Source organism: Mytilus edulis, chromosome 13 (assembly GCF_963676685.1).
Source record: "Mytilus edulis chromosome 13, xbMytEdul2.2, whole genome shotgun sequence".
NCBI classification, from domain to species: domain Eukaryota; kingdom Metazoa; phylum Mollusca; class Bivalvia; order Mytilida; family Mytilidae; genus Mytilus; species Mytilus edulis.
In genome coordinates, this window is record NC_092356.1 from 58,113,930 (window position 1) to 58,135,603 (window position 21,674).

At 31.7% G+C, this 21,674-nt stretch overlaps 1 protein-coding gene across 1 annotated transcript in view; it reads right to left on the reverse strand.

The window, feature by feature from the left end:
* Window positions 1-447: 447 nt before the first annotated feature.
* Window positions 448-21,674, reverse strand: part of LOC139500434 (fibropellin-1-like) — a 51,742-nt gene continuing 30,515 nt past the window's right edge. Inside the window, exons 12-24 of the mRNA XM_071289173.1 lie at window positions 16,662-16,763; window positions 15,341-15,355; window positions 14,728-14,829; window positions 14,148-14,162; window positions 12,501-12,602; window positions 10,753-10,776; window positions 8,183-8,284; window positions 6,456-6,557; window positions 5,207-5,215; window positions 3,968-4,069; window positions 2,586-2,594; window positions 1,018-1,119; window positions 448-641 (exon numbers count right to left, since the gene is read on the reverse strand). Coding sequence (XP_071145274.1) covers window positions 448-641; window positions 1,018-1,119; window positions 2,586-2,594; window positions 3,968-4,069; window positions 5,207-5,215; window positions 6,456-6,557; window positions 8,183-8,284; window positions 10,753-10,776; window positions 12,501-12,602; window positions 14,148-14,162; window positions 14,728-14,829; window positions 15,341-15,355; window positions 16,662-16,763 — 980 coding nt within the window. The remainder of the gene's footprint in view (window positions 642-1,017; window positions 1,120-2,585; window positions 2,595-3,967; window positions 4,070-5,206; window positions 5,216-6,455; window positions 6,558-8,182; window positions 8,285-10,752; window positions 10,777-12,500; window positions 12,603-14,147; window positions 14,163-14,727; window positions 14,830-15,340; window positions 15,356-16,661; window positions 16,764-21,674) is intronic.

Genomic DNA, 21,674 nt, shown 5'->3' on the forward strand with positions numbered 1-21,674 from the left:
TATGTATATTTAATTATTAAGTATGGTCTTGTACAGTTAAAGCTAGGATAATATTTATAATTTAACACAATATGAATATTTTGCTTTCCATATATTATCTGGTCCTACACTCTTTCATTCCATATAGTTAACTACTGCAAGCGGTAGTTCTTTCTAAAGACTGATTTGACATTCTTTTTTCCTATTCATTGTAGATTGTTACTTTGTCTTGGAAAACATTGTATACTAATTCATTGAAATGAGACATTGATCTAGCTTTCGCGTACTGCCAGTTCCTTTAGATAATTTATTAGCTGGTTTCTGTTCTTAGTATTGTTCTTAATCGTTCAAGCTACTTTTCAATTGATGTTTTAAACTCTTTATAGATTGAAGTTTTACTTTTTAGGTACTAGCCTAGCATACATGTAGGGTTAGCCGTTCATTCACATAATATTTAATCATGTCACACTATTTATGTGCATGTTTTAAACAATGCATCTGTCGTTCCCTGGGTTTCTTTGGTTGATGCCGGTCATACATTATTTCATGTTCGATGTGGTAAGTCTCAATCATGCTTCCATAAGTTTTGTTTCTGAACTGTTTCACATTCGAATTATTCCAGAATTGTTTTATAGTTTTATAGGATGGGTTTTTATTTATATCTGTAAAACACACATTAATCTGTAGTTTTACATCTTGTACTTTCGTATCTGATGGTAATCTAATCTTCTCTTCTTCTTAACTCTTTTATTGCTTTATTTTGTTTTCTTGTGTTTCACAGTATCTTATCAACAATCTTAACTCAAACCAATTTTATAAACATTCGGTATAATTTCTTCTAAGACCTTTTGATAATTCCCAATAATTGTGTTTAAATATTATACGAAAAGTTTAAAATCAAAATCCATATTCTTTGTCTTAACCAATATTATATTGATAAACCTTTTCAGATGTACCCCAATGAATTAAATGTTCAACTTTATCCAAAGTAAGGGGAAAAAAAGATTGAAATGTGTAACATTCTTTTGTGAAACTTACCTTTATCACATATTGCTCCAGAATAGCCTGCATCGCATGCACAGGAATACGAAGCTCGATTATTTACACACCTGCCATGATGACAAAGGTTTGGGCTGCAGTCTACAATCAGCAAATTATATTACAGAAATGTACAAAATACCCGTTAATAATTTTCAAATTAAAAGTTGTTATTACTGTTAAAAAATTATATAAAATAATGTATCGATTACAAATTTGGTCACAAGTTTATTTTTTTCATTCGTTGCCTCCTAAGTAAAACAAATGTATTTCTGTTCTCGTGCAAAGTGTCGATTTTTATGCACTACATATGATAGAAGATAGGCATTACGTTTTTTGTTCTGTGTGTCCGTCCGTCCGTTCGTTCGTTCGTCCGTCTGTCCCGCTTCAGGTTAAAGATTTTGGTCAAAGTAGTCTTTGATGAGGTTGAAGTCCGAATAATTTGAAAGTAAGTACATTTTTTCCCTAAGATGTGATCTTTTTAATTTAAAGGGGTTAAACCGTGGTGAAAGAATGTAACACACATGCTCTTAAAGTTTAATAGAAATACTCGATTTATAAAGGATAAAATTTAATACAATAAATTATTGAACAGCTGTAAGGAATAGTTTAATTAACAAATGGGAACGTATGAAAAATAATGACATGGCTCTTTCAATTCACTTATCTGTCACGTGTTCCATGTTTTACTGTTTATCAATGTCAAGATTCAGTTTACTTTGGCAATAACTCAAAAGTTTATTAGCGTATTATCGACAAACAATGAATGCAATAATATTTGTCGATAATATGCTATTGATGTGTAATAAAAAATGAAGAAAAAAAAACCGTGCATGCAATACTTAGTTTAGTATATATGCGTGCATTGGTTCAATAATTTAGATAACACTTAAATTTCAAGAAACTAGTTTCAACCGACACAATCACGAGTTGGTTGACCGTTATGGAATATCCGTTTCACAGATGATATCGGATATGTTCCTTAAGTCGTAACTACAATCCTATTCCCTTTTCACGAATGTGACCCACCGAATTAGACCTTTAAGTGCCTTTGTAATAACATGAACGACACGACGGGTGCCACATATGGAGCAGGATCTGCTTACCCTTCCGGGGCACGTGAGATCACCCGTAGTTTTTGTAGGGTTCGTGTTGCTATTGTACCCCTGTTTGTGACATTTTTACCTATTGTATCTGTTTCTAATTATGTTTAAAAAATCAATATAATTGGAATTTGATACGACTGTCATATAAAAATTTGAGGTTTAGCTAGCTTTAAGGCCAGGTTTTAATCCAACATTTTCTACATAAGAAAATGCCTGTACCAAGTTAGGAATATGACAGTTGCTATCCATTCGTTTGATGGGTTTAGATTTCCGTTTTGAATTTTTGACGGAGTTCAGAATTTTTGTGGTTTTAACTTTTTTTATATGCCGAAAGGCATTTTAAATGACAATAATCACTCACAATGGTTGTTTGAATCAAGTATATACATGTCATTGTCAGTTGTATGTTTCGACTTATTAGTTTGTATACGCATTTGATATCCTCACTTGTATATTACTTACGATTGATGACTGAAATAGATGAAAAAAATCAATAAAAAATTAATCATTTCTCATAAAAAACTTTTGAAAACAAATGTATTTCTAAAGGTTTGCAATCTATGTGTTTATTTAATAATTGAATATTATATTTATTGCTAAACGCATTATGAATATCTTTCGTTCCATTTAATAATGCTTATGGTGCTATACTCTGTAGATTAAATCAAATTAAAATTGCACCATTAGTTGTTTCTAATGACTGTTTTGGCATTTGGTTTACTTATCCGTTGTAGGTGTACTATAAGTTATATAGTTCGACGCTGATCCCTTATAGATCCATAGAAGGTTAGTAACATCCATAAGGGTGAGGAAGAAGGCTGCGTCACATATGTATTTTACTCAGCCATATGGTCCGTAGTGGGTCAGTAATGAACCGTCTAACGAATTTAATGCAGGAAGTTTTTCCTGTAGAAAGGTAAACAATGATGTACAACAACACCAATAGAGGTCGTCCCCATTGGCAGTGGACTCGACTTCATAAACCGCATATGTAATTTACTAACCCTATACGGATCCATAGCGGGTCACCGACTGACTTCTTTAAACCAATAATAACGTTATAACTTACACAAGGTGTGATTTTGTCTTTGAAAACTGGGTATATTAATTATTGAAATGAGACTTTAATTTAAGCTGGCTTTCGTGAAATGGTGTTTGCGCTACATATGGTTATAATATGTCCAGCAATTGTTCAAATGATCTGTTTAGGTTGCTCTAAGACCGATGTTATACTGTTTGATTACTTTTCTAGTATAATGGGAGGGTTGGGTGCCAATAAACATGTATCAACCTATCACATTATTAGTTTGTTCAGTGGTTGTCTTTAGTTAATTTCGGCCATCCCTATTTTTCTTTTGAAGTAAGAAGCTTAAATGTGGACTTCGGTTTTTTGTTTTTGAACTGTTTCGCAGTTGAATTTGTCCAGAGTCGTTTTATCATTTTAAATGATAAGGACCTGTTTCAGGCGATAAAAACACATACACCTGCAGCTTAACATCTTGTTTACAATTGATGACAATTTCAGCATGTCTTCTTTTTAACTCTCTCGACAATTTTATTTTTCGATTTTCTTGTGCATCACCATAGCTTTAACTGTAACCGATTTTATACCACTGCATTATAATTTCTGTTAAGATCCTTTGATAAAAACACAAGCCCGTGGTTTCCCAATACATCAGGTAAAAAAGAGTGTAAGGAAAGATTGAAAACAAAATGTATATTCAGGTTCACAGCCATTCATATATTGACAAAGCTTTCTGCATGCTCCACAAACGATTAAAGATGTATTTTATTCAAAAATGAATAAAATAGATAAGATGTCATACGTCCTTTGTTTAACTTACTTGTATTACATATTGCTCCTGAATAACCTGCATCACATACACAGGTATACGACGTTGGACCATTTAAACACCTGCCATGATTACAAGGATTAGGGCTGCAATCTACAATCAACAAATAATATTGCACATATGTACAAAATAAACTCAAGTCTTCACATAAAAGTTATTATTAATGTACAAAATTTAAAATTGCATCGATTACAAATCGTCAATAATTTATTGTCAAACTAAATATTATCCTTAGCTAAAAATAAATCCCGTTCAATAGGTGAATTGTTATTCTATCTGTGAGGCTAAATTATTACATTTTTGCATCGTTCCTAATGTTTTCATTACTCACTATTTTACACTAGTACCGAATTGATTAACCAATAAATTTTGTAATAATAAATTAAGCAAACACTATTGTTCAGCTTAAATACTTTAACTAATAGTATTAATAATAGTGAAAGATATATTAATGCTGAAAAGACACAGTACCATTGATTGTACTATTCAGCATTATTGACCGAGAACCAGTATTCCTATTTACACAAAATAATGCAAAACACACCCAACCTGTTAAATCACAACGTGCAAGAAATGATCTCAAAACTCCCTTTTGACAAAGGCACCGATATGATAAAGTAATGGATATTGTAAACTTGTAAGAATCAAATTAAACCTGTTTTAAGCTAAATAAACCTCTCACTTGCATGACAGTCACATCAAATTCCAATCATATTGACAACTATGTGTGAAAAACATCAACTGATAATAATTGTAAAAATGATAGTAATGATACGGCTGAATACACAGGTGTCATTATAATGCATTTTTTGCGACTGTTATATATTAGTGAGAGTTTAAGCTAGCTAAAAAACCATATTAAATACACAATTTTCTACATAAGAAAATGCCTGTAGGAAGTCACGAAAATGACAGTTGTTATCCATTTGTTTGATGTTTTTAGCTTTTGATTTTGCCATATAATATGGACTTTTCGAATTGATTTTTTTCTTAAGTATGTTTGTTTTGCAATTTATGTGCAATAGTTTGGTACAATTGTCGTAGAACCCGTATATCTTTATATTCACAAACAAATGCAAAACAAACTGTTTTACTAAATTATGTATTCCATTAATATGTACCGATGAAACAATGTCCATAATTCGCAAATTTTCGTAGAAACAAAACGCAATATTTTACAAGTATCTTAAAACCCCCGAACGGTTGATCTTTGATTTAAAAGTAACTTACGATTGATGACTGAAATAAACAATGAGTAAACATTATTTATGTTAAGACAGGTTTATAAATAAAATTATTGTTACTTCGGAAAACACAGGTTTATTATTTAACATGTTTTTCCTTTAAAATTTCTAAATATAAAAAGAAGATGTGGTATGATAGCCAATGAGAAACTCGTATTATTTTAATTGTTATAGCTTCATTTGTTACTAAAATTGAGTTCAGTGATGACTGCTGTACCCATATCTGATAAAATTGAGAATGGAAAAGGGGAATGTGTCAAGGAAACAACAACCCGACCAAATAAAAAACAACAGTAGAGGGTCACCAACAGGTCTTCAATGAAGCGAAAAATTCCCGCACCCGGAGGCGTCCTTCAGCTGGCCCCTAAACAAATATATACTAGTCCAGTGATAATGAACGCCATACTAATTTCCAAATTGTACACAAGAAACTAAAATTGAAATAATAATACAAGACTAACAAAGGCCAGAGGCTCCTGACTTGGGACAGGTGCAACAATGCATCGGGGTTAAACATGTTTGTGAGATCTCAACCCTCCCCTATACCTCTAACCAATGTAGAAAAGTTAACGCATTACAATACGCACATTAAAATTCAGGTCAAGAGAAGTCCGAGTCTGATGTCAGAAGATTTAACCAAAGAAAATAAACAAAATGACAATAATACATAAATAACAACAGTCTACTAGCAGTTAACTGACATGCCAGCTCCAGACTATTTTACCTATCATGTCTGTTTTGTTCACGCATCGTTGTAAATATAATGTAATTTGATGCGATTGTCATACAAGCGAGAGGTTTAGCGCTATAAAACCAGGTTCAATCCACCATTTTCTACATTTAAAATGACTGTACCAAATCAGGAATATGACAGTTGTTGTCCATTCGTTTGATGTGTTTTATCATTGTAATTTGCCATTTGATTAGGGACTATCCGTTTCAAATTTTCGTCGGAGTTCAGTGCATCACCATAGCTTTAAACTGTAACCGATTTTATACCACTGCATTATAATTTCTATTAAGATCCTTAAATAAAAACACAAGCCCGTGATTTCCCAATACATCAGGTAAAAAAGAGTGTAAGGAAAGATTGGAAACAAAATGTATATTCGGGTTCACAGCCATTCATACATTGACAAAGCTTTCTGCATGCTCCACAAACGATTAAATTTGTATTTTATTAAAAAATAAAGAATAAAATAGATAAGATGTCATACGTCCTTTGTTTAACTTACTTGTATTACATATTGCTCCCGAATAGCCTGCATCACATACACAGGTATATGACGTTGGACCATTTAAACACCTGCCATGATTACAAGGATTAGGGCTGCAATCTACAATCAACAAATAATATTGTACGTATGTACAAAATAAACTCAAGTCTTCACATAAAAGTTCTTATTAATGTGCAAAATTTAGAATTGCATCGATTACAAATCGTCAATAATTTATTGTCAAACTAATTATTTTCCTTAGCTAAAAACGAATTAGTTCCCGTTTAAAAGGTGAATTGTTATCCTATCTGTGAGGCTAATTTATTACATTTTCGCATCGTTCCTGATGTTTTCATAACTCACTATTTTACACTAGTACCGAATTGATTAACCAAAAAATTTTGTAAAAATAAATTAGGCCAACACTATTGTTCAGCTTAAATACTTTAACTAATATCATTAATAATATTGAAAGATATATTAATGCTGAAAAGACACAGTACCATTGATTGTACTATTCAGCATTATTGACCGAGAACCAGTATTCCTATTTACACAGAATAATGCAAAACACACCCAACCTGTTAAATCACAACGTGCAAGAAATGATCTCAAAACTCCCTTTTGACAAAGGCACCGATATGATAAAGTAATGGATATTGTAAAACTTGTAAGAATCAAATTAAACCTGTTTTAAGCTAAATAAACCTCTCACTTGTATGACAGTCACATCAAATTCCAATCATATTGACAACTATGTGTGAAAACATCAACTGATAATACTTGTAAAAGTAATAGAAATGATACGGCTGAATACACAGGTGTCATTATAATGCATTTTTTTTGCGACTGTCATATTAGTGAGAGTTTAAGCTAGCTAAAAAACATATTAAATATACAATTTTCTACATAGGAAAATGCCTGTAGGAAGTCACGAAAATGACAGTTGTTATCCATTTGTTTGATGTTTTTAGCTTTTGATTTTGCCATATAATATGGACTTTTCGCATTGATTTTTTTCTTAAGTATGTTTGTTTTGCAATTTATGTGCAATAGTTTGGTACAATTGCCGTAAAACCCGTATATCTTTATATTCACAAACAAATGCAAAACAAACTGTTTTACTACAATTATGTATTCCATTAATATGTACCGATAAAACGATGTCCATAATTCTTAATTTTTCGTAGAAACAAAAGACAATATTATACAAGTATCTTAACTCCCCGAACGGTTGATCTTTGATTTTAAAGTAACTTACGATTGATGACTGAAATGAACAATGAGTAACCATTATTTATGTTAAGACAGGTTTATAAATAAAATTATTGTTACTTCGGAAAACACAGGTTTATTTTTTAACCTGTTTTTCCTTTAAAATTTCTAAATATAAAAAGAAGATGTGGTATGATTGCCAATGAGAAACTCGTATTATTTTAATTGTGATAGCTTCATTTATAACTTAAATTGAGTTCAGTGATGACTGCTGTACCCATATTTGACTATTTTACCTATACTAGCTAGCTATTATGTCTGTTTTGTTCACGCATCGTTGTAAATATGATATAATTTGGTGCGAATGTCATACAATGACTGTACCAAAGCAGGAATATGACAGGTGTTGTCCATTCGTTTGATGTGTTTTATCATTGGAATTTGCAATTTGATTAAGGACTATCCGTTTTGAATTTTCGTCGGAGTGATTTTACTTTTTTCAAGTATACATTTTCTATTTATAAACCTACATGTGTCACACTGATGTCCTTTGTATCCAGCATAGCAAACACAGCTAAAGGTTAAATGAGAGTTGATGCATAATCCATGTTTACAGGGATCAGCGGCACAATCTACAAAGAATAACGTAACTGTGGATTCATTTATTTTCATGTGTACCAATTTTCGTTGATGAAGGAAGAATTTGTTTTTTGTGGATACCTGACTTCGTTGTTTTGCATAAGTCTTCATACATAAGACTATACATAAAAGTTATCAAAGGCATACTTGCACTTCGTTAAAGATTTAAATTCGTGGTTTTCCTTTACCTGTGAAATTCATTAAAAAAAATGGTATCCAACGAAATATTGTAAATCCAAATTAACTGCATTTGTAATCGAAGTGATAGGACAAATGACCACTATGTCAAAAGTCACTATGAAAGAGGGACGAAAGATACCAAAGGGATAGTCAAACTAATAAATCTAAAACAAACTGACAACGCCATGGCTAAAAATGAAAAGGACAAACAAACAAGAGCACACACGACACAACATAGAAAACTAAAGAATAAACAACACGAACCCCACCAAAACATTAGGGGTGATCTCAGGTGCTCCGGAAGGGTAAGCAGATCCTGCTCCACATGTGGCAAACGTCGTGTTCATCGTGTTCATGTAAGACAGTTCATCGTAAGTATATTAGTATAAGGCGACATGATTTGATTGCCAACGAGACAACTATCATTTAATGTGTTGGATAATTTAGAAAAATCCATTTAACTGTTTTTTTTTTAAATTAACTGTTTGAAGTTTTCCATTCATGGCACTCAATATTTACGTAGATAGAAAAAAACACCTTTAACTAATTATTGTACAAAAAAACCTACAAAAAACAGTGTAATACATATAAACAGAACAATTTAGATCGAAAAAATCATAAAAGACACATTTACAAAAAATAACGAGTTCGTTAGTACTTCGTAGAAATCAAATAAAAAAGTGTTTTCATTATGACAATTACCAGTGTCATTAAAAGTATAAGCCAAGTCACACAAGAGACCCCACGTAATGTAGCATACTTTATTAAGCTTGTCATAACAGAATTACAGAAATATTATGACAGTTATTCTGGTATTTATTAAGTACAATAGAAGAGGGGCGAATGAAACCAAAGGGACATTCAATCTCATAGATTGAAAATAAACCGACAACGCCATGGCTAAAAAATAAAGATGCAAACAAACAAATAATAGTACACAAGACACAAAATAGAAAACTAAAGACTTAGTAACACGAACCCCACCAAACACTGGGGCTGATCTTGGGTGCACCGGAATGATAAGTATATCCCTAATAGGTTGATACTTAGGATCAATTACAATAGCTAAAAGAAAATATATATCACAGAACTCCAAATTAACTGGCAACTTGAACATGAAATGTCAATTTAATTTAATCAACAAAGACTTATTTATGTTTAACAACATAATTAAATATCTATTTTTCTACAATATCCTTCAGGAATCTAAGTTTCTCCTTATGTTCCATGTTACATTCCACTAATTACTCAGGGTAGTGATAAGTTGTAACATTCTTATTACATCAAATATATATTGAATAATGTCACTCAGAAGGATTGTTAGTATGTTTTCTAATGGTTGCTAAAACATTACTTTTTATTGTCAAACAAAATCTTCTATTGCACTCATTGAGAAAAATTGAGAAATAATTGACACTGGTTTGCCTTTTGATCAGATATGTAATAGGCTTTGTAAATTGAAAAACTAACAATTGTTAAAAAAATAGTCAAAAATATTTTTCGTCAGAAATTATAAATCCCAATAAAATCATAATTCCTTAATATCCAATCTTTACAAATATAACCATTTTTTTTGGTCAAAGTTCAAGATCTACGAAATTTGATTTACTTAATATGATTCACCTAAATCACTAAAGCCAATAATACCTATGCTACATGTATAACCTCTGTCACATTGACATGTAAATCTATGTAAGGAGTTTATACACTTTACAAGAACACAACGATTGATACTGCAATCTACGCAAAAAAAAATCCAATATTAAAAACAAAAGCAATAAATTCTCATGAAAACACATTTTTCAGACTGAAAGCAATCTATTCTTGTTTTGCAAGCTGTTTTTGCATCATCATGCTGCCTCTTAAAACCTAAAAAAATGTATAAACTAATGAAAGTAAAAAACTTAAACACCTACACCTTCTATAGTCCTTGATGTCATACATATATATTCAAACTAGGTTAATGGTGGCTCAGACGAAGCCAATTGTATTTTGTCGTTTTAAAACTGTTTGAACGTCAATTTATATAAATTTGTATTCCGTTCCGTTTCCCTTGATAATTAAAAGGCAAATTTTCATACAGAGAGACAAGTCACCCCAGGGGATCACAAAAAAATGTAATGTATGTGTATATGACAGGAGTACAAGCAACAAATGTAATCAGCACGTTAAGTGTCAATATTTACTAAGCTTGTTATTAAAAGCTAAAATACTCATAGAATTCCAAAATTATTATGACCGTTATTCTGGTATTGATCAAGACAAAGAGGTTGAAACTTACGATCAACTGCAACATGTGCAATAGCTGAAATAAAATAAATATCACATAACTCCAAATCAACTGGCAACTTGAATATGAAATGTTAATTTAATTTAATTAACAAAGAACTGTTTCTTTTGACAACATAATTAAATATTATCTATTTGAAATAATGATTTTTTTACAATATCCTTCAGGAGTTTAAGTTTCTTCTCATGTTCCATTAAATTTCCACTAATCACTCAGGATAGTGATAAGTTGTAACATTCTTATTACATCAAATATATATCAAATAATATCACTCATTACGATTGTTCATATGTTTTCTTATGGTTAATGAAACATTACTTTTAAATTTTAAAGCATATTTTTCTACGGAACTCATTAAAACAAATTGAGAAACCATTCATGACCCTTGGGGCTTTTGATCAGATATGAAATAGGCTTTGTAAATTGAAAAACAAACAATTGTTAAAAAACAGTCAATTTTGTTTTCGTCAAAAATTATAAATCCAAAGAAAATCATTATTCCTTCATATCTAGTATATACAAATATAAAGCTTCGGTCACACCTTGCCGGATAGCACTAACAGACGCCTAACGGATGAACATAAAAGTTGTCCGTTGGGAGTCCGTTGATGTACTAATCGAATAAAACGGACGTGTAACGAATGCAAAACGGACAAACACCGGATATGCAACGTACGAGACACGGAAACGTACCGGACAGAACAGATGTCGAACGTACATCCAACGGACGACTGCCGCATAAAACGGAAACCTAACGGAAGCGTACCGGGTAAAACGGATGAACAAGATATACGGTAAAATTAATGGCGACAAAATTTATACATGTAAATCGAAAAAATATTCAAAATGCTTTTGTGTAACTGGTTTTGGTTTGTTCTTCACAATGCCGATAAAGGGCAGTGTATAGCCTGAATAAGATCTGCTTGATTGTGGAGACGTGCCCTTACTCTAAGATCGATTATGAATAATATGTATTCATGAACCTTAAGAAATCTGACGTAGCAATTATTGTCATTTCTGACGCGAAATTTTTAATTGGCAATATCCGTCTTAGATCCGTTTTATCCGTTATACGTCCGGTAAAAGTCCGTTTTTCATTCGTTCAAAATCCGTTTTATCCGTGAAACGTCCGGGAGAAGTCCGTTGGTGAATTTATCTTCCAGACCTCCAACGGATGTGTAACGAACACGAAAAGGATACAAAACAAAAACGAAACGGACGAGTACCGTACAAAACGGACGCCTACTGAACGTTCAACGGACTTTTTATCCGTTGGACGTCCGTTTAAAGTTTTAAACATGCTAAAAATATTCCCCCGGACAGAACGGATGTCGACGGATAAAACGTACGATAAACGGACATGCAACGGATATGGATATAAAAAAAGTTATCCGTTTGGCATCCGTTCTAGCTATCTGTTAAGGTGTGACCGAGGCTTAACATATGTTTTTTGTCAAAGTTAAAAATCTGTATAAAAATTTACGAAGTTTAACCTACTTACTCTGGATTCATTAACATTCGTCGGATACCAATTTCGTGGATTTCGTGGTTACATGTAAACGACGAGTTTCAATGATCAACGACGTACAAAATTTCTATTGGCTCCTATGCAGTCTTTGGGAAACCAAGAAATCAAATATCCACGAAATTACGATTTTTCTCAAACCACGAAAATTGGTTCTGACGAAAATACATGAATCCACAGTAATATGATTCAATTTAATCACTTAAGCCAATACCTGTGTTACATGTACTTCCAGTATAACCTCTGTTACATCGACATGCAAATCCATTTATAGAGTTTGTACAGCTTCCATGAACACAAGGATTTCTACTGCAATCTACGCATAAAAAGATCAATATTATAAACAAAAATAACAAAGGAGTAGGTCCAGTAAGACCCCTTTTTGGCACGAAAATATAGCAGTTTTACAAAATTGTTAAAAGGTAAACTTTTAGTTATTTATTGGACAGTAGAATGCTTCTGCTACATAGATATGGGCTGTTTTTGACAATACAATACACATATATCGGGTACTAGCACCATTAAGGCATGCTAAATTACTAAAATCTTCACAATTCTAGCATTTTAGTTAAATTTTAGACGGTTTTTGTGTGAAACGAAAGTGGCCGCATTCGTGTTCATCATTAATATTGAAATGTAAGTTGTAGAATGAAATTCAAAACAGTGTGGCTGTGGCCATTAATTGACACATTAAATTCATCCATTTACTGGGACAATTTACGTGAACGTTTGTCTGTAACGACCACTGTTCACGACGTACCTACGATAGACATTTAAACTGTGGGGTCACCAAGGTTTCTTAACGCCTTTTATTATAAAATAATTCGAAAAATTAATCAGAAATAACCTTTATGTTTTGATTTATATAATTGATATAAATCAAAACATCGTGTTATTTCTGATTAATTTTTTCGAATTACTTTATTAAGGTGTTGAGAACCTTTGGTGACCCCATAGTTTAAGTGTCTTTAAAAGGTACACCGTGAGCAATGGTCGTTACATACAAACGTTCACCTAAATTGTCCCGGTCAATGGATGAATTTAATGTGTCAATCAATGGCCACAGCCACACTGTTTTGAATTTCATTCTATTTTATGATAATACATAACATATATAAAGGTTGAGGATGAACACGAATGCGGCCACTTTCTTTTTTGACAAAAACCATCATTTTTCGGCATATTTGGTAGATTTTTCATATTTGAGCTTGAATCGGGTCGTTTTTAATGACTAAATCAGTTGAAATCTTTCACATAAACTAATTGATTCAAATGAAATAGACACTTAAGTGTTTAAAAAGTGCTCAAAATCTTTCGTAAAATGAACCCGAAATTTGAGGCCAAAATCGGTCCTTACCGGACCTACTCCTTTGATGGATTTTCATGAAAACACATGGCTTTCACTGATGGAGATCTGGCAGTTTTCTCATCATCATGTAGCAACACAACACAAACATGTACTAACTTTTGAAAATTAAAAACTAAAAAAAACTACACTTTCTAGAATCCTTGATGTCATATAAATAATTATATATTCAAACTAGGTTCATGGTTTGCAAAGACGAATCCAATTGTATTCTCTCACTATTAGACCGTTTAAACGTCATTTAAAATCAATTTGTATACAGTGAAATTTGTATCCTTGATAATCTAAAGGAAAAACAAAGAGACAAGTCACCCAAGGGATCACTAAAAATTAAATTTATGTGTATATGGCAGGAGTTACAAGCAACATACGTAATCAGCGTGTTAAGAGTCAATATTGACTAAGCTTGTCATTACAAGTTAAAAGGCTCATAGAATTTCAAAAATATTATGCGCGTTATTCTGGTATTGATCAAGACAAAAGGTTGATACTTACGATTAACTGCAATAGCTGAAATAAAATAAATATCCCAGAACTCCAAATTAACTGGCTACTTGATCATGAAATGTTTATTTCATTTAATCAACAAAGAATTATTTTCTTTTAACAAGATAATTAAATATCTATTTGAAATAATGATTTTTTACAGTATCCATCAGGAGTCCAAGTGTCTCCACATGTTCCATATGCATGTTGAATTCGACTAATCATTTAGGGTAGTGATAAGTTGAAACATTCTTATTACATCAAATATGTACTAAATAACCTCACTCATAACGAATGTTCATATGTTTTTTAATGGTTGCTAAAACATTACTTTTAAATGTCAAACATAATCTTCTATTGGACTCATTAAGAAAACGGCTTTGTAAATCGAATCACTAACAATTGTAAAAAATAGTCAAAATACTTTTCCTCAGAAATTATAAATCCGAAGAAAATCATAATTCCTTATTATCCAATCTATACAAATATAGCGTTTTTTTGGGTCAAAATTACAGTTCTGTATAGAAATGTACGAAACTTGATTTACTTAATATGATTCATTTTTAAAAATCACTAAAGCCAATAATACCTATGCTACATGTACTTCCAGTAAAACCTCTGTCACATTGACATGTGAATCCATGTAAGGAACTTATACACTTTCCATGAACACAACGATTGATACTGCAATCTACGAAAAAAAAGATCCAATATATAAAAACAAAAACAACAGATTTTCTTGAAAACACATTTTACATACTGAAAACAATCTAATCTAGTTTTGCAAGCTGTTTTGCATTATCGTGCTGCCTCTTAAAACCTAAAAAAAATGTATAAACTAATGAACGTAAAAAACTTAAACACCTACACCTTCTATAATCCTTGATGTATTCAAACTCGCTTAATGGTTGCATAGACGAAGCAAATTGTATTTTGTCGTTATCACACTGTTTAAACAATTTGTATACAATGAAATTTGTACCCTTGATAATTTAAAGGACAAGCAGAGAGACAAGTCACCTCAAGGACCACCAAAATCTAATGTATGTGTATATGGCAGTAGTTGCAAGCAACAAATGTAATCAGCGTGTTAAGTATCAATATTTATCAAGCTTGTCATAACAGTTATAATACTTATAGAATTACAAAAATATTATGACCGTTATTCTGGTATTGATAAAGACAGAAAGGTTGATACTTACGATCAACTGCAATAGCTGAAATAAAACAAATATCCCATAACTACAAATTAACTGGCTACTTGTAACGATCATGATATGTAATTTTGCTTTAATCAACAAAGAAAATCTGAATTCTCCAATATCAAATCTGTACAAATGTAACAGATGTTTTACGTCTCATCAAAATTGTGGTGGTATGAACTATTGTTTGTTTTCTCTCAGTCAGATTGTTGTATTGTCTACTTGTACACCTTAAATTCATGTTAATTAAAAAGTGAAATAACAAGGTTATATAACTTCTTTTGAATTTTGTCTAGTACTATATTTATTTGTCAGATATGAATTCTAAATGTAGAATGATATAAGTATGGACAATATAAAAAAGAAGATGTGGTATGATTGGAATGAGACAACTATCCACAAAAGACCAACAATGCATATTATCAAATATAAGAACTGTCACTTACCATATATTTCTGAACGAAAGATGGAATATGTAAATTGGTTTTCAAAGTACCAATTAACATTTCAATCCAACGCATTTAAACGATTTATTGGTCAACTTTTTATTTAATCATTTGTTGATTTAAACTTTACTTCAATTTCTTAGAAGAATTTACTGATTCAGTGCCTTTCAGATGTAAACACATTGATTACCTTAGCTGTATTTGGCAAAACTTTTAAGAATTTTGGTCCTCAATGCTCTTCAACTTCGTACTTTATTTGGCCTTTTTAAATTTTTTGGATTCGAGCGTCACTGGTGAGTCTTTTGTAGACGAAACGCGCGTGTGGCGTATATACTAAATTTGGTCCTGGTATTTATGATGAGTTTATTTACATATCGTTTCGATATTTTTGTGTTATCTTTAATATAGCTACAAATTCCCACGATTTCTTACTTTCTTCCTCTCTCAGAATATAATATCATCCAATGATGTCTCATGTTTTTTGAAAAATGCCATTCGGTTGGTTAACAGCTCAGTTGAGCTTATGTTATGTCCTTATTTGTTTACTATACTGACTCTAAATAAACCTTATAACCTATAAATAAGGCCGTTAGTTTTCTCGTTTGAATTGTTTTACATTGTAATATCGGGGCCTTTTATAAGGGACTATGCGGTATATGCGTTGCCCATTGTAGAAGGCCGTACGGTGACCTATAGTTGTTAATGTCTGTGTCATTTTGGTCCCTTGTGGACAGTTGTCTCATTGGCAATCGTACCACATCTCTTTTTTATACTTTTTAATTTATGCATGTATTTAGATCTGTCGAAAAATCCAATTGAATAATGTATGTCAATAGATTGTTTAATTAAAAACACACATTACGATGAATACTTACTGTTTTTACACGTCAAACCGGTATACCCATGATAACAAAAACACATGAAGCCAGTGGCTAGATTTAAACAAAGACCATGGGCACAGGGTGAACCATGACAGTCTATGGTAAAATATAGGAATGAAAATGTTATTTTTTAATTTTATATCGTCTACAACTATGTGTAGCTTTATCTATTATTTGCTTCAAGGATACTCAACCTTCATTATTACTACAGTATTCCTCACATTAGAAAGATATAATTTATGTCATGTGTCACCATGGTTTAAAAACAAGTGACATCATATTACCTCCCTTGAAAAGACTAAAAACTGGGTCTTTTTATTGCTTGTACCGGCAAGGCCCTTACCAATCATAAATTCACGAGAAAACGATCTGGTAAAAATTTTAAAAAAATTTGAATAAAAACAAAACTTCCATTAAGTGTTACCGTTTCTCCTTTTGATATCTAACGACTACAGCAAAATATATAAGAGCTTGATGTAAAATTGTTTCAAATGTTTGCTATTCGGGAATATTTCTGAAGAACTGACTTCAATTTTTTTTTTCTATTGGCTTTTTTTCTCTCTGAAACAGGCTTATTATACTTAAATATACATATATGCGGCAAGGTCACGGAAGTTCAAGGAAAATATTCAGAATGAACGTTTTGATATTCAGCAAAGATTTTTAAAATTATGTTAAGAGGCACATTAAAACGGACCGCTTATGATGTTAAAATGTAACATTGAATGTGAATAGATCGAACAGACTGCAAATACCTGCACAAAATATGAGACGACCTTTTCTTACATTTTATAGAAAATAATACAAAAAAAGATATCGACTTTACAAATATATATTAATCTTTACTAATTTTTGAACGTGCACTAACAGATTTTTAAAGAGTTCAATACTTCTATATAGAATATTCACATCACAAGAGTACACCATATAATTTGTTTTTGGAAATTGTAACATGCTTAGGACTTTGTAAAACAATGCGAAAGTCGATTTTGTATTTCATTTTTCCCCATCAGAAAGTTTCAGATTTCAGTTTCACAAGTTTTGTTAAATCTATTTTTGCTAATATTATAGTATTGACAATTTCAACATTTTATAAACAGTAAACATAAACACCTTCGACTGTTTTGTTGATTTGCTTTTTTTTACAGTTGGTGTCCTACCTGTATTTTTGTCTTTCGTATTTTTTCGCAATGGAATTTTCAGTTATTTTCGACTCAAAAAAGTTTGCAGTTCCCTATAATATCTTTAACAATTTTACTTACAACGTACTGGACATTGGTATTTTGCCGTTCTTTTGAGACGTTTCCGCCATTAAACCGTTCAACCTTATGCCGTTTCGGTCATACACCCGTTCAAACTTGGTCATATCGGCTCATTTTTACTTCTTTTCCTTAACATTCTAAATGTTATATTAAGGTAGGCCAACAAATGGAAGTTTCAACCAACCTTGACTGCTATACAGCCCTTGCACGATCGGCCCTGAGTTGCGCCTTATTGGGCATTAAATCATTTAATTTATGGTAGTTACAACAAGTGGATGCTTTTAACGACCTTGACTGGCTTTGTACAAGGTAGTTTAGGAGTATAGCGCCATTTTAAATTGCACAATCACAGTAAATAAACGGTCTAGCTATTTGCCAAAATCTAAACATTTGGAGACAGATTTGCAATCTATTGGTTACAATGTTTATTTATAGAAAAAAGAGTTAGGTATTCATTGATTTATCGAAAATGTTTTACAAATAAGCCATTTCAGGGGAGATAACTCCTTTAGTACAAAATTTATACTGCACATATTAGGAATTTTCGGTTTTTTACTTGTAGCAAGAAAACAAGTTCAGTGACACCATTTTATTTTTATTTTCTTAAAAAATATTATATAACCTATTTTCACTTATTTTATTTCAAAATTCTGTATCATATATTTCTTTTTATGCACAAAATGTGTTTTTCATGAACAATCTAAGAAAATTTTAGCAATTTTGAACAATCCGTACCTTGAAAAATAGCACGGTAATCCATACTTTATATCATATTTTTTTAAAGCATTGTAAAATCTTAATTTTAGCAAAGTATGAGAAAATTGTGTCTTTTTTTCTATACTCATGAACTGAATTTTGTTTACTTTTACAAATAGTAGCATGGATAGAGGGTTGTCTCATTGGCATTCATATCACATCTTCTTATATCTAGTAATTAATTCTATATCAGTGATACAGACTTTTTTAATTAGATAAACATGAAGCAGATTACGGAAAATGTCACAGTCGGCATTTTAAAGCTGTCTATATACGGTATTAGATTTGATCATTGTTGACGGCCGTACCGTGACCTATAATTGTCAACTTCTATGTTATTTGAGCTCTTCATATTTGTATATCCCTTATTAAGAAGACTCGAGGGTACAACTTTAGAAAAGCTTGAAACATTTGTTTTTTTCATTTCAAATATTATTTATGACATTATTAGTTGTTACTTTATGATATGGTACAAAAATCAACACGATTTACACTCTTTACTACCATTATATTTTAGAAACGTGACCAAAACTTTTAAGTTTAACATTATGTACGTCTTATTACACTCAAATTAAAAATTAACTAGATCTCACCCGCGAATTATCGGGCATACACAGTTGTAAACTGTTGTAGGATGATTTTTTGCAAAAAATATTATGTCTGGAGAATTTCATAAAAGGTATCAAAAGCCCTCTCACTTTTTTCCAAAGTCCGTTATCTTTTTCCTTTCTGTTAAATTCAATTATTTTTATGTTTCTGGCCTCAGACCACAATTATTCTTCCTCTTTGCTACAATGCATTTTCGGTAAGTCAATCAAATTAATCAAATTAAAAATTTGCACCCTTTCAAACATGAAATAAATCAGTGCAACTGCTTATATATACCATTATTATTCTAATAAAATTAAATATGCTTCAAGGACAATTCATGAGTGCGTTTTCTTTTGAGAGCCCTATCACGTGTATTAACATGTCAATGGTAGGATTTAAATCTTGTATAAATGACGAAGGCTAATTTGAAGGAGTCACGGGTAGGAGGAGTCCCGATCCCGAAATTCTTCACTTTAAGACATGAAACTCCGAGGTGCCGAATTTAAAGAAATTCATATCCCGACATCCCGAAATTCGAAAAAAATATTCCAAGATCACGTAAGGATCAATCCCAAAATCCCGAGCTTAAAAACACCCGATCCCGACGTCCCGAAAAAGTCCGGCCTCCTTCAAATCTGTATCCTACTTTCATTTTGGCCAAATCACTACTTTCACTTTCAACAATAAATGTTTATACTCCATTTAAGGGCATTATGTTTTCTAGTATGTGCGTCTGTTCGTTCGTTCGTTCGTCCGTCCGTCCGTCTTCAGGTTAAACTTTTTGGTCGAGGTAGTTTTTGATCAAGTTAATGTCCAATCAGTTCGAAACTTAGTAAATAATTATATTCCCTATGATATACTCTTTCTCATTTGTAATGCCAAATTAGAGATTTTACCCCATTTCACGGTCCACTGAAAGTAGAAAATGCTAGTGACGATTTGGCATCCGTGTGCAATGGACACATTCTTTTTTTTTTACATGTTTTACTTATTTCAATATATATTCAACTGGTATGACCCCTTAAATAGTCATTTCAACGAAAACAGTAGACAGAATACAGAGAGTCTCTATATATAGTTCTACATCATAGTAGTATAATTGTAGTTTACAATAGTAGTATAATTGTAGTTTATGCATGGAGATAAATTGTCCTCTCTAAGAGGTATAATAGTTGTGGTTCTTGAGATTAAAAACCATGATATGGAGAACGGTCTGATTGGCTTATTTATGTTTTTCATTTTTTGTTATCAATCGTACGATTGGTTGTACTTGTGCATGTTTAAAACCGGAAAACCTGTCTATAACTTAAAGTCAGTCAAATGACGGATCAATATCCGGACACCTTTTTTGTCGTTTTTCTCCCAAAATAACTCGATCCGGATAATCATAAGAATGGATGACAAATACGACTATGCATGTTACCTATAGGACACAGAAGCACGCTGATTAATTTATTGTGGACGGAAGAGAAGCGACACACAAAATGAGGTCTTCGTTTAATAGTATAGATGGTACGTTTTATCTGCAGTCAACTTCTAATTAACTTTCAAATATTCAATTAATACAGGTGAACAAATCATAATAACAAAACTTCTTTTGATCTAAAATAAAGGTATGACTGTAGATATATTTTTATAACGAACATTGCCGTCACCTTAATTTACATACCATCATTACTTTCCTTTTGTATATTATTTACATATAATATTATTAGCTTTTATTTTGTACTTTGAGGGAAACACTCAGTCTTCTCATTCCGTCATAACTGTACACGTTGTATGCACATTGATTGTTACATATAGTATACTAGTATATTCTTATGCATTGTACATATTAAGATATATAAAAGATTCTTTTTAATCTTGTTTAAAAAGGCGGATGAGTGAAGAGATTTAGAGAAGGTACATTGTTTGCTATTCAATTAATTAACTTGTCGATAATACAGTGTTGAAGAGGTCACTAATTGCTTTAAAGTGTTTTAACAGAGATATCATACTAATAAAGTATTCAATTGTGATTATATTAGGGAAAACAGCAATAAAAATTGACAAAAAATAAGTAAGTAAATTGAAAAAGGAAACCGCCTGTTATAAACGGATAACACGACAGACAAAGTAAAATAAACCAATGGGAAATTCACGGGTAACAAAAACACTAAAGAGTCAAAACGTGCTTTGTTCTACAGAAAGTTCACACATGTAGCCACAACTGTTATTTTAATCTATTACGTAATCAAATAGCTTGAAAGATTATGACAAACATTTAGGCACAAAATGTAAAATATTTTATGTATGCAAAAGGTTTATATATTAGCAGGGTTCAATAATCTCAATTGTTCGCCTAAATATCTGCCAATTTCTATTAAAAGAGCGATACAATCCAGTTGTGTTGTAGCTT